This window comes from Equus quagga, chromosome 10 (genome assembly GCF_021613505.1).
Source record: "Equus quagga isolate Etosha38 chromosome 10, UCLA_HA_Equagga_1.0, whole genome shotgun sequence".
NCBI lineage: Eukaryota > Metazoa > Chordata > Mammalia > Perissodactyla > Equidae > Equus > Equus quagga.
This window is the reverse complement of record NC_060276.1, coordinates 96,852,289-96,867,731: the sequence shown is the minus strand read 5'-3', so window position 1 is coordinate 96,867,731 and position 15,443 is coordinate 96,852,289. Positions and strand designations below refer to the sequence as shown.

General features: G+C 33.4%; 1 protein-coding gene across 9 annotated transcripts in view; it reads right to left on the bottom strand.

The window, feature by feature from the left end:
- DMD (dystrophin) overlaps positions 1-15,443 on the bottom strand; it is a 2,273,580-nt gene that overhangs the window by 1,182,843 nt on the left and 1,075,294 nt on the right. For all 9 annotated transcript variants that reach the window (XM_046672830.1, XM_046672828.1, XM_046672833.1 and 6 more), the window contains 3 exons: positions 4,806-4,916; positions 4,259-4,432; positions 1,088-1,243 (listed from right to left, as the gene is read on the bottom strand). In XM_046672830.1, coding sequence (XP_046528786.1) covers positions 1,088-1,243; positions 4,259-4,432; positions 4,806-4,916 — 441 coding nt within the window. The remainder of the gene's footprint in view (positions 1-1,087; positions 1,244-4,258; positions 4,433-4,805; positions 4,917-15,443) is intronic.

The following is a 15,443-nucleotide window of genomic DNA, read 5'->3' as shown; positions in this document are numbered from 1 at the left end:
AACAATGGCATAGAAAAGGCCAGGTCAGGCCTTGATGCTGACAATTCACGTTTTCATGAATAGTGTTTATGAGTACTGTCACTGTTTTGAAAATTCATAGCTCTAAGTCTACACAAACTCTTTTTTTTCTTCTTTTCTTACACAAAATCTTTGATTTGAGGAAAGTGAGATAACTATCCTAGATATTCCATAGTTCTTGAAAGAGAAGATGGAGAGATGCATGAATTTTTAATTAATAGTGAGATGGAATTGGGTATTAGATCCTGATCAGGACAAAAATGCAAAAAATTCACAGAGTCATAGGACTCAACTGGCTATCTATGCTATTTTCTTAGCCAAATGTGGTGGATTATGCAAGGCTTGCCATACAGGCAAATAAATTCTGTGGCATGTGCCAACTCTATTACACCTAGCGGCCTATGTGGAATGTATCAACTCCACTGTACCAAAATCTAAGTAGGTACATTAGTTTATAAAATTTACCAGCCTTCATGTCGTCACAAGTAAATTTATGCAATGAAAAGAAGGCAAGTTTAGAACAAAGAAATCCTTTGAGAACTCTTTGAAGAACCAGCAGAAATCTCCCTGAACTTCACATATTTTTTAATGTAGACAGGAAAGAAGATCCTCATTGATTATTCTTTTTTAAACATTGGCACCTCAGCTAACATCTGTTGCCAAGCTTTATTTTTTTTTCCTCTTCTTCTTCCCAAAGCCTTCTAGTACATAGTTGTACATTCTAGCTGTATGTCCTTCTGGTTGTGCTATGTGGGACGCCTCCACAGTGTGGCCTGATGAGAGGTGCCATGTCCGCGCCCAGGAGCCGAACGAGTGAAACCCTGGGCCGCCAAAGCAGAGCATGTGAACTTAACCACCGGGCTCCGGGGCTGGCCCCCTGATTACTGTTTCTTAATAAGAATTACACATGGCAATATATCTCTCTATATCCCTATGTATATATGTCTGTATGTGTGTATCAAGAGAAAATGATTAAGACTTTCTAAGATATTAATTGTATACTATCACTGCCTCTTGCTTTACAATATATAGGGAAAGTAGCCTAGTGTTTCAGCAGACATGTACATACCTTTGCTCCCAGCTCATTATAATGCAATTTCAAAGCGGTTACTCTTTCATCAAGCTCTTTAGGGTTTTCCGTCTGTTTCTTCTGTACAATCTGACGTCCAGTTTTTATCACCATTTCCACTTCAGACTTCACTTCACTCAGACTTTTATACAAGTTCTAAGTTAAAAACATAAAACAAAACATAATAAGCAATAGTGTATAACTCATACCATTATTAATAAAAATAGAGGTAGACACCTTATTTGCTATTTCATGTTTATAGTTTTAATGTAGTACCATTTTGCAGCTGTGATTAATACCTAGTTTTTGCATTTTCTGTTGATTCAATGTTTCTATTTGTGATTATATACACACATACAGGCATGTAGAGTTTGTAGTTATCCCTACTAAAGTAAGAGTACATCATACATGTGCTTAGTTCTTCAGTTCAAGTTGATAAAGATCATTTCTAAAAGTTGTATGATTTCAATTTTAAATGCTGCAGTTATGTAATTCTAGCTGTGAGTTTGGAAAAATTTGTTTACTCATTCACCAGGTATTTATTGAGTGCCTACTATGTACCAGACAGTATTTCAGTCACTAGAGAATCAGTGGTGACCAAGACAGACATGTTCACTGTTGTTCTCATGGAGCTTACTTTTTAGCGGGGATAAAACATCTAAATTTCCAGATTATAAGCTCAATACATATTAAATAACATATAAGGAAGGAAGACAATTTTAAATATGTTAATTAGATTATACAAATTTATTTTCTTCATTGGGCTGATCAATTAAATATAGACAATTATAAAGACATTATTTAAAACCCGCACATACATCACAACTATAAAGAACACATTTATTGCTTCACAAAAGTATACTGCCATAACAAATGCTCATGAAACAAGTATCATAACTTTGCCTCATAGTTATTTTTCTGGAAAGATATGTGTCTTTGTATGTATGTATATATGCATACATGCATGCACGTAAGTATATGTGTATATATGTATACACACATAATATTTTACATTATACATTGCTGCTTTAATTTGCTCAGTGGTAAGTCTGAACAACAACTACTTATTTTATTGGCACTAAGAAATAAAATTGCTGGTGGGTCTTTGCTGTTTTCCTGGAATTAGAATCAAAATTGAATTTGTTTTCCCTTTACAGTTTAAAATCAATATCTAAAACAAAACGTTTCCCAAAGGCTGAGCAATTAGCTTATTCATTAAGGCTACAGACATAATCTATTTCCATCTTAATTCTGTCCTTGATGATTGTTTGATGTTAACATTCCTTTATTAATAATTGTGAGCTCTGGCTGATCTTTCTAGATGATTTATTTTTTTACTTCATTTTACTTCTATTTTAGAAATGATAAATATAGCTGGATATTTAGAAACATTCAAATCATCAATTGTCAACGTTGGGAATCAATTCTGTAAATTCTGGAATCAGAGATACTTCCAAATGGTTTACTCTTTAAACTTAATAAAAAAAATAACTCAATGATTTACCTTTATGATGAAAGCTCATTCAAAGTACTGTTACCATTAACATTAGGTCATTCAATAGACAGAGAAAATACTTATCACTAGGGAAGGGAAATGTTCTTCTTACTCGTCTTCATGTTGGTAAGACTGTTTTTAACAGAAGAAAAATTTCTTGAAGGAAAGGCCATGATTACAGTATATGCAATAGAGCATCTTAAGTAATGAAAAAATATAAAAGTTGTAAAGAAAAGATAGTCTTATGGAAGGACTGCTTGAATTGGTCCTGATATCTAAACCAGAACCAGAAAGAAACTGAGCAAGGACCTTGAGCTGTTTCCTCTGCACTAAGTCAGGGCACAGTCACAGCTGGGGGCAGGAGGGTTGTTTTCAAGTTCATATTTACTAGCAGGCAAGTTTTATGAGGTACCATTAGAGACCTGTTCCTAGAAGAGAATGAACAGCTCTCCCTTCACGAATATATGTAGTCATAATGATAGTATACTTGGGTCATTTTGCTTTCAATTCTATTTGCAAAATTTAAGAGGAGATATGTTCTCATGTATTTCTAACGTTATTCATTTAATATCAGCTAATAACTATATATTGTTATATTCGAAATTTCTTTTTTGGAGGTTAGAATATTTATAATAAGGATGTCACTAAAATGCAGCCTGTATTATGAACAAAAGTTACCGAATAAAAAAGACCTCATAATTTTACACAAAGAAATATATATGTATACTTTTTTGTTAAAAAGAAATATATTTTCCCATTCATAATGATATGATTACGTGAATCTAAAGAGTCTCTTTTTCATTTACGTTATGGAGTAGATACAGAAACAATACCTAAAACACAAAGTACAAAATAGAGAATTCTTTCTCCTCTTAATAACATTGTGTTCTTATTTTATGTGAATTTCTACTCTGATAGTCCATAGTACACGTAAAGTTATAATAATACTTATAGTACTCTAGTAGATGCCCTCATAATTCAGCTTTATGTTATCAGAGGAGTCATCTGACTCAGTAAATTTCCAGTAATTGAGACAAAGGACACTGCTCGAAATCCCAAACTCCAGTAAAGATTTACACTACAGGCTAATTGTACCTTTCATGCCTTTTTATTCTGTCTTTGTGGTCTGGTGGCATTTCAGTATATATCCAGCACTTGTTTAATGGAAAGACACTGCGGTTTGGAGTAAGAGCACCTGGATTGAAATGTTGCTTTTGCCCTTCATTGGCTGTTTGTTTTTAAACTCTCATTTAATTTGTGGAGATCACTTAAATTACTTGGCACTCATTTCTGGAATGGTTTTTATTATTGTAGCTACTGTTGCTGTTGCTGTTTCCAGACTAATTTATTTCTTTTCAGAATTTATATTTTAAAATACGTTTAAAGTACCATAAGAATTAAACAAAGACTTCTTTTTACATTCTGCACAGTACTTAAAGAATTATAGACTCAAAAAAGTCACCTACAGAATAGGTATTAAATGACTACTATTTCAGTAAAAACTCTTGTCTCTCAATACACCTGTGCTAATTTTTGTTCTTAACCTTAAAATTATATACTATAATTATTTTAGCTATGAAAACAATTTTATACTATAAAAGGGAATCATCAGGTACTCCTTAATAAGGTAAGTCAAGGGGTAGCTGATTAATTTGTCACCAGAAATATATACGTACCACACAATGATTTAACTGTGACTGTACTACTTCCTGTTCAACACTCTTTGTTTCCAACGCAGGCAAGTGCATCTTCACTTCATCTAAAATCATCTTACTTTCCTGTAGACGTTGCTCAAAATTGGCTGGCTTCTGGAATAATCGAAACTTCATGGAAACATCTTGCAGTTTTTTCTGTAAAGACAATGTAAGAAAGCACTGATTTAACTTTTCCTTCCAAACAATATCCTTTATTCTTGAAGATATAGGGGAATGAAAATAAAAACAAACCAAAGCAATCTTTTTTTCATTTGTCCAGCACAAGGAATACATGCATTTGGGAGAAGAATTCAGTAATTGTTCTTAAGGCGATATTAAATAAAAGGTAATTTATTAATCTATTTTATCCTTAAAATACACAAACCAAAAAAGTCTGTACCATTTGTACACCATATTGTAGCTTTTAAATAATGTCCTCAATCCAAATTTTTCAATAATCAAGTTGTCTAATATAGACTCGGTTTTAGTACTCAAGTACAAGTTCCTCAGTTTATGCAATAATATGTACCTGTGCGACATCAATTTGGGATAGCACCCTCTGAGCAGTCTCCTTTCCCTGGTTACGTTTCTTCATTTCTTCTAAACTGATCTCATGACTTGTCAAATCTGATTGGATTTTCTGTTGGGGGAATAGTATATTAGTCATCATGCTCTACAAGTTATTGCAAAGAACAGCTCATTTTCCAAGAAGATGGAATTCAGAGACTCTCTTAAACCATTATTACAATGTAGCCTCTTTTAAAATGACAATAAACAGGGTTTTTTTTTTAACTTACCAACAGTTATCAAAAATGAAATGACTTATTTCCCTCCTACTGGGGTTATTATGAAAAAGAAATTATCCTTTTGAGTCTGTAATAATGAATAGCTATTTCAGATATCATTTTCAGTAGGAAATATCTATTTTTATCTAATACGTAAAATTGATACTGTTTTATCTTTGAATTTACCCTCAAATCTGATCAAAGACAAGATGTTAACTTTTATTTAAAAAAAGCTAACTGTGACAAGGATAAGATATAATAAGAAAGTTGCATGTGGACAATATTCCTTAATAGGGATCTTTACTCAGTCATTCTGTGCCATATTTCATTTAAATATCAGGGAAACTATGGATCTAGGAAAGAGAAGGCAAATGCCTCAATTGGGACTACTTTCTGTCTGATAGATACTTAACCGCTTCCTATAGAGTTCGATTTTTGAACTTCAATTAACTTTAATATATTTCTATATTTTCTATATTGAGTAAAGATATTTTTGATCGTTATATTCAAAAGTATGTCTGTATTTGACTTATACACTTCTGAGCCAGTTACAGGTCAAATCCTGCAGTGTGCAGAGACCAAAACAATAAATTCATTCATTTATTTCTGTGAGATCCAGCAAACATCAGCTAGTGGCCAAATTATTCTTATTTAAAATTCAGTCACTGTCAGATTATCATAAATAAGTTAGAGAAGAAGAAATTGATTAACTTAGACTACATTGCCCATAAAATTTCCATGCAAAACAATTTGTAAAATACTTATTAGTATAACCTAATTTATACCAATTGAAGTCAACTCTTACATATTATTAGAAAATGACAGTAGTTTGGTTGGCAGTTACTGCAGAGACCTACAACCCTGCAATGAGTGATGAGAATTATCCCAAGAAAATGGGTTAAGTGATGAAGGAGTTACTTAGGATACAAGGTTATAAATATATAGATATACCTTAATATTATTCATTAGCGTATCAATCCTAACAATTATAAAGGTAAAGTAAATATAAATTACTTCAGTAATTAGAATTCTGGCTTAAAATAGATAAAAGACTCATGTAAAGCATATTATCTTTTACTAGATGTTATATATAATACATATAATAACTACATACTCTATAGTATACATAATAGCTAGTTGAAGAACTACCTTGTGTAAGAAATAGCGGTATGTACTACTCTCCAGAAACCAGAGAATCTAGGGGTTAGGGACTGACGTTAATGCATGGTAACATTATGCACAGTGCTAGAAATGCTAAAAAATCTACAAAATTTAATGGACGTATGTAGAGTGGAGTGACACTTATACAGGGAAGTTAATGGATGTAATGGAGAGGTGATGTTAAAGTAGAACTCTGAATAATTAGCAAGCATTGCTGGGAGTAGCAGATGTTTTGGGGGGGGTATATGGTCATGACATTTCAGGTGGAAAATGCTTACTCCCTCAAAAAGGCGAGTCAATAACAACCAAGTCTCTGCCACATAACTTTGGCCACCTCCAAGTCATGGATGATTAGAACATGGAGAATGCTTGTGCCCAGTTAGGACCATCATATTTCCTCTCAGAACTGACAGAAGAAAGTCTGGTCGTATTCTGTGGGTGCTTGGGACTGCGGCATGTATGCTAGGAGACTGTGCTGAGGAAGTCCCTAGTTTGCATCGTCAATTGAGGAATAGCAAAGGTCCACGAATGAGAGAGAAGAAAGAAGCAGATACATAGAAAGAGAAGTAGAAACAAAAATACTGATGGCTTCCAATCATAGGCTAAAAGAGATGGTATTCTCCAAAGATGGCCACAACAATAATTCCAGCACATGCTCCTTTGACCACTCCCCCATCAAGAGGTGGAGTTTATTTCCTCACCTGTTTAAATCTAGGTTGGTCCTTTGACTACCTTGACCAATAGAATAGGGTAAAACTGCTCTGCCAGTTACAGGAAAAGTCCTTAACTGGGCTAGCAGCTTCTACTTCTGCCTTCTTGGAATGCTCACTCTTAGGGTGGTCTCTTAGAACCCATCTGACATGCTCTGAGAAGCCCAAGTCATACAGAGCGTTCATAGGTAAGTGTTTCAGTAAACAATGCCAGGTGAGCTTTTACCTGACAATGATCACCAACTGATAGACATATGAGTGAGTCATCTTGGACATCCACCCTAGTTGAGCTTACAGGTTGCTATCATACTAGCTAACAACTGCCTACAATCACATGAAAGACCCCAAGAGAAAAGGCCCAGCTTAACCTTTTCAACCACAAAACCGCTAGAAAATTATGATAAATTGTCATTACAAGTAACCAAAACACAGGTTCCAGTTCCTTCCTGAGTCAAAGCTTTATTCCTGCCTTTGGTTTTCCTGAGACTTTCCTATATCCTTATGATAAACCTCCCTCCCCCATTTTGGTTTTTGCTTGAGTTAATTCAATTTTGTTACTCGTACCTAAGCATCCTGAATAGCATACTGGATATGTAAGGAGATGAAAGTTATAAAAACAAAAGCATGCCTGATTAAGGGAAAATAAGGTGCAGAGATGAGGCACTGAACAGCATGAACAGTTTGGGGAATGAATGCACATTGGCAGAAATATAACTGGAAATGTACGTAAGAATCAGGTATTAAATAACCTCATGGTCTAAATGAAAGGTTTCCAGGATTTTCAATGTGAAGATAAAGTTTAAAATTTAAAATTGATCGGAATCACAGATAATACTTCTACTGCTTATACTCAATCCAATAATGATAGTGAGAGACTGTCACTATAAATTCAATAATACTTTGAAATGAACTTGCATTTATTAATAATTATAGCTACAAATGTGTGTACACATATTCAAAAAAGCAATGTATACTTGTATAATTGCTAATATTTCACTAACTAATATAACACTAATATTTCTTTTAGTGTGCTCAAACATTAAAGGGAAGTAGAAAGGGACAGCTAGGAAGGAACTACGGAAAACACTGGAATTGAAGGACTGTGGAGAAGAAGGAAAGCACTAAAGAAAGAGAAGGAACAATCTAAAAGAGGAAGAACCAGGAAAGAGAGAGGGTGCCACTTAAATCAAGTGATACAAGAGTTTTAAGAATGAGGGAGAGATCAACAACGTCAACTTTGAGACAGGTCAAATGAGACAAGTATTAACAAGGGCACATCAGCTCATCAATGAGCACCGTAGCTAGAACAGAGGCAGTGGATGGTGAGAGCAGAAATCAGGCTTTCAAGGGCTGAAAACTGATTAAGGATGAGGAAGCATCCTTATAAAAATCATTGAAATCATTTTTGAAGACTTTTGTTTCTCTACATAATGAAATTCAGGCCAACGAGACTTGAACACATTTTAAGGCTATGTGAGAGGACCCGATAGAAAAAGCAATTAAAAAAAAAAAAAAACGTAAGAGGATGATTGATTAGAAAAACCCTGTGGGAAGCAAGAGGAAATGGAGTAAAGGACAAAGATCAAAAATCAATGGAAAAATATTGACAGGATGAGAGGTGTCGCTTTTTAAGAATCCAAAGGTAACACATAAAGATCTATTTTGGATTTGGAGAGACAGGAAGTGGAATGTTTCTTACTTGATGTTCTCTGGGAATCAGAACAGAATAATGTTAAGAGAAATTTAGACTTAAATCTCAGGACTCTGACTTGCCACCTGAGCAAAGCACCCAACTTTCCTGAGCCTCAATTTTCTCATCTCTAAACTGAGGATGATAATTACAAGCCAGCAATGAAGCTTTATCATAATTTGTAGTCACATATCCAGAAAAATTCTCATGTGTGCAGTAGATAGCTACACTGGTTTTAGTCAAAAAGATTAGATGTGGTAGCTTATGTAAAAATACCTGTTCAAGTTGTTTGCACATTTACTCATAAATTGTCAGTGTCATTATATACTATTTGTTTTATAAGGATGAGACCCCTGGTATCTGCTGAAGATGAGTGAGGAGAGGGTCGAGGAAAAGTCTAAAGGAAAGAGATGAAGGTTGAATAGCCATTATGGAGACTGGGAAAGGAAATTGATGAGGGAAAAACTAAAAGATATTCAGAGAGTTGAGGGCCTGATACTTAATGGTGTATGTCTACCTGTTTTTTCAACTCTTTCGTCTGTTCATCACCCAAGGTATAGTAGAGGAGAAAATGAAATAGACACATACTCCACTGGCCTTTTACACTAGAGGGATAAGAGAAGAGCAGTGTAGGAAATCATCATCATTATCATCACCAAGCAGACGTTTGTGTGAGTTTATGTACCAACACTTTACATAAATTCATTTAATTGCCCATTCAAACTAAGATAAGTATTTATCATCCTCATTTACAAATGAGAGTAGACATGTTGACTTGTCCAAGGTAATATAGCTAGGAAGTAGCTAACTCAATGCCCTTTAAACAATTATCCTGCCTTTTAAATTATGATTTAAAAACAACAGTAGCCTCCAAATGGACATCTATCAGACAAAACAGATATTTAATCTTATTTGTATATTAATAGTATCTAGTTCGTCAATTCAATAAACAAGTTCTGCATCTACTGCTCAAGTGCACAGAGTGAGAGCAAAACCATTGAGCCTATTCCTAAGGAAGCTTTGTTCTATGGAAACAGAACATAGAGAAATAAGTAAATTACAAAGCAGACATGCATGTATATAATAGAAAAACTAATGCTAGGTGATAAAAGCAAAGGGTAATATTAATTTCTACTATAAAATCTGGTAAATTTTTAGGAAATTGGCATAATTTAAAGTACATATGGTTGAGAAAGGGTTTTGGAGGAGTAGAGAATAAGAAAATGGGATCTCATTCCAGGCTATGGGAACCACACTAGCAAAGATTGAGTTTGGAGTGTGCAGAGGGAGTATGCTTACTTTTATGAAAGAAAAGACTGGATGTGGGTAAGAATCACTATCTCCAGGAGGAATTAATGTGAAGCTATTGAACCTTAAGTTTTAGGGCTCCTCACCTGCAAAAGACTCTTCTATAACTCAGCATTTAACTTTGTATTTATAATTTGTATATCTTTTTTTTTTTTTCAAGACTGCCCCTCAAAGCTGCCTCTAGTAACTTGGCATTACAAAACAAAGTCAAGATAACTTAAGTGATCATTGAAACACAGATCTTCCGATGAGAAATTCTACATTTTTCCAAATGAGTCATACTGTTGTCATGATACATAAACAATAGAAACATACAACCAAATACTTGACTTTTATCTGTCACCAGGGGATGTGAAGGACCAAGTAACAAGCAAAAGGAAAGTGTGGCAATTTGGAACTAGGTGCAAAACATTATATGGACTTTGAAATGTTCATATCTATATTAAGTAGTTAGATAGACTGTTGAGAGGATGAATTTCTATATTCTTAGAAAGGTCACCACTACTAAAATCATTAAAATTGAAAAAATCATGGCTGAACATCATATAGAACTGAGACTTTATCATATTTATAGGCAGCACTTCTAGAAAAATGTTCATATCTGTAGTGCTGTTCCAATACGATTAGAGATCAAAATTTCTTTATGAATTAAGTAGATCATGCATGAAAAGAGCTTCGTGGCCAAATATATTTTGGAAATTAAGGATAAGCATGTGTCTGTACTATAGAACTTCTCATCATATTTTATATATTAATATACATTGCGATATCCAAGAGGAATATAGTTCTTTGTTCAAATTATCCTTTTGCTTTTTTTGGCAGAGCAAATCACACAAGTAGATTTGGGAAGAGCTATCTAATATACTTAATGAATATATTCGCTAACCATAATTCATTATTAAAGTTATAAAATAAAAATGGATACATATTTCCAATTGATTCCACTTTGGGAAGGTTGTATAATACGCATCACACTTATATTTAGCTGGCACTTTTACAAATTAATTCCACGATTCTTACTTTGAACTGATAATTCATTTTTAGTTTGTACTTAGGATATCGTTTACCACTTACTTTATTATTCTGGAACCACATAATTAAAAAATGCTTATCACTTTGAGGGCAGGCTTATTGTGAAATAGATAAGCGATTTGTTTAAATAACAGAGTATTATGGAAACTTCCAGGCAGAACGGATTATCTCCTACTTAAAAATCCTTCTAATAAAAATGACCAACATTACATTATCTTTCCTGACATTATGATCAGATAATGAAAAAAAAGAATATTGTGAAAGAAAACATTGAGAACGGAAGATTTAATCCAAAGGAAAATGATTTCCATACTTAGCTTTCAGATTTGTAAGATCTGCTCAAGAGCTAAAGGCTATAAAATTTGATTTGTATTTTCACCTAAAATATACATCTACCTGGATATGGATGGTAAGTGTTTGAAGAAAACAAACAACGGATCTTGTGAAATTGTCAGCGTGGCTTCATATAAAATCAATCATTTCCAACAGAAGCAAAATGAAAGGAAGCAGCAAATCAGGGCTACTGATTTGAAACAGCCATGTATGCTCTAATAGGAGTTCTCAATGCAATACCTTTCAGGATCACTAATTTTTCTTCATAAAAGTGAAATAACATAAAGCAAATTATATCATCATGCCATTACCAAAAAAAGACATCTGACAATACAGTAATTATGTTCATAAGAAACAACAATGGAAATGGAAATAACCATTTTTCCACTAAAGATGGTAAAGGGCAAATTATAGAAGTAAAAATCAATCAAACATTAATGACATTTCCAATATCGCACTTTACAATTAACTGAGCAGAGAGCAGGGCTTTTTATCATGATTTACCTCATCAGACCATTCTCATATATCAAATTAATGACAGAAGATGGCAAGCAAAATTAAACTGTAGCCATCTAAAGTATTTAATGGAATAAAGGAAACTTCATATCAAATAATTATAAGGGCTTTTGTGATGTCAAATAAAGAGTGATTCCAAAGAAAATAACTAAAATATTTCAGAAAGAAAAAATATTAGAAGATGTCATGTTGAGACTATTAATGGAGAAATTTAACACTGTTACATTAGAAATTTTTCAACAGATAGTAATTTTGAAATGGCATCCTCAAGAAGGGGAAATGGCCACATACAACTCAAACTCACAAAATTAAAGGCAAAAAATGCACTAAAGGGTATTAGATAATTTGTACTTTAAAACATAAGGGACATGATAATCATGTAATTATGATTGTGAGCATATAATTTTGAAAAGTTTCACATGATACTTTATAATTATTCAATAAGTAGAAAAGACATTCACACGGCTTTTTACTACTATTTGAAAAAAATTCCTATAATTTGATTAGATGAATTAGAAAGTATGTTACTTATAAACTAAGATTCGTCAGACGGAGAAGTTTTGACTTTTATCAGGAATACGCAACAGGCCAAAGAGCTTGTTAGAGTCTAACAACTTAACCACAGGCTCTTTTCAGGTTTGTGAGGCATACATATTCATTAAGCAATATAGATTTGTGTATGTGTGTGTGCATATATACATATACATTACATGTGTGTGTAAATTTATGCAATAATAGCAAACATCTTAAGACCACCAAAGTACATTTAGCTATTGCCTTAGTTCAGTTATAAGTACTGTGGTGGAACTTTGTGTTAGGAACTTTAAGAAATTACCTGATGACCATCTTCCATCCCACTCCTACTACGCTAATAGGAATGGGGGGAGGAGTGGTATGAAGGAAACATTCTATTTTAGTGTTTCCCAAACTTGTTCCTCGACATATGAGTGCTGTGGTATATTAACAGATTTCTGGAAAAACAGATTTCTGTGGTTTATTAAGTTCGGGTTAAACTTCTAAGCTCCGAAAAGAAAAAAAGTGGGCCATAAATCTCCAGAAGGGAAAAACATGTAAATTTTTATAAGTAAACTTGATGATACTACCTTTTAAAAATAAAAAAGTGAACTTTGTGTGGAATTATTTCTCTTATTATGCCTGAGAAATGATGTTATTCTTAGTTATAAGAATGATAATGAAAATAATAGTGATGATAATAGAATAGTCCATTACAAATAGGCACTATGGTTACTTTTAAAATTAGATAAGTGGAGAGACAAAACTTTGGGGGGAAATTTGGAATACTGCATAGAAATATTAGGGGATTGTGGTAGTTATAGCTTAAATTTTGCTTGGTAGAGAGCTAATCATCAAAATGGAGAAAGCAGATCTGAGTCAAAGTCCCAGCTTCAGTAAAAATGCTTTAGAAGTGAAATCTATTAAATGCACTAGAAGATGAATAATTGAAACATTATGATATTACTACATAAGATCTTATAGTGAACACTAGTATGGTCGATCAATATCTACCATTTAAGTTAAGTCCAGGTTATTTAACAAAATTCCTCACATTTCACCTTTCACTATACATCAAAACAATGAAGTGAAAAAGTTACTGGTAACCTGAAAGTATTTTTTTAAAATATATTACTTGAGACGATCTTTATTAGTCTCTTATTAAATTAGCATTATTGATGTATAATTTACATACCACAAAATTCACCTGTTTTAAATTTACAATTCCATGAATCTTAGTAAATTTACAGAATTGTGCAACCACTGCCCCAATTTGATTTTTAGAACATTTCTATTTCCCCCAACTGATTCTGTGCGTCCATTTGCAGTAACTCCTAAATCACTAATCTAGCCTGTTCAATTATTCGCTTAAACATAAATATCTGACTTATCTACCTCATTAGCTTGTTGTAATGATCAAATAAAATAACGCGGATGCCTTGAAAATAGTAGCCATTCACACAGTACAGTCCTTGAAAATATGTAATATATGGATAGGCTGGAATATGTACTTTCCACTAACCCTTCCTTTTCACGTGAAAAATTCTATTGTGTACTACTTGAAATATTCTGGAAGTCTTTCCAAAGCTCCAAACCTTGACAATATCATAAAGCACTTTTCAGTTCGATTTTAAAAACAGTTCTTGATGATACGATAACCTTGGTAGGCCAGTAATTCTTTAAATTTCATCATTTTCCTGCTATCTTATGAGTGGCAAGATGGCAAGGCCCATTTTTAGCCTGCCTACTTTTTTGCCTATTTTTTTTTTTTTTTTACAGTTCCTGGCACATTCGTCTGGCCAATACATACTTAGTGACCAAATCTTTGTGGAATTGAATGAATGCACCAAATATTTACTGAGGACCTGCTCCGTAGCCCTGCTTTCTTGTAGCTGACCTTTGGTGGGTAAGGAATGGAGGCGGACAGGGAACAAAATTAAAAATAAGTAAGAAAAACAGTCATAAATGCTAAAAAGAAAACAGAGCAGGGCATGCTATGACAAGTGTTACCTGGGTACGCATTTTAGATGTATAACTTCTCTGTCAGCTATTTTTGCAAGAAATATCCATTTGTATAAGAGAAAATAGGAAAAACAGGTCGAATCTAAATTGCCTCAAAATATTCAGAGTCCTGCAGATCTTCACTGTGACCATACTACGCTGTTGCTGGTTTCACCTTTATATTTAGCACTTGTAGAGAGATTTTCGAAAATAGGATGCTACAATTTAACTGCAGACTTAGGATGTAGACTTTTGAGTTTGTAATGTGAAAGATGTCCATTTCCTTATCATTATACATCCTGTAAGGACATGACACTGTGTGGGTTTTCCAAGTACAGTCAATGATGTGTGGCACGTTTCTAATCTTTTGCATCTTCTGCAACTCTTGTTTGTGGTTATTTCCCACACTATTACAGGTGTCAAAATAACAATAATAGTCATTCTAAATTGGGGAGTAATCAGTTCTATATAGTAACATACAGAGGCAGTATTTCAATGTTAGAGCAGACTTAAAATTAATTGCATTGTGTTTATCATGATATCTATGTTGCCAGGGAGAAAGAAAAGAAAATATTTCTCTTACAGTTACATGGGGTTTAGCACTAGGACCCAAATTTCTGTAATAGTTCACCATTTTCTTCTTCTGTAGTTAAATTATTTCATTATCACATAAATCCTGAATGAATTTTTCTATGTAGGTTTACACTCATAAATCAGTGAAGTAGGCTGCAAAGTTAGACCATTCTGAGCCATTTGGCAATCAAACGTGCTTATTTACATTTTAAAAGTCTTTTTTATTCCATAATTAAGTCAAGCTTAATCTGGAGAGACCAAAACCTGCATTTTGGTCTTTATTTTTTAAGCCATTGATTTTGATAGTTTGCAATGCTTACATTTATATATGACCAAATATATTTAAAGTGAGTTATAAGATTTAGCTTCAATAAACACAAGAATATCTCACTTATGAATTATTTTGGTGTGCAGCTAATACAATAGGCTTAACATTTCTCTAGTAAAAGCAAGATCCCTTTTTTCTCTTTATTGATACTAAGTTTTAGCTACATTGTGAATGAGCTGGAAAAAGAGATGGAAGAAATCTGGTCTGTAGTAGACCT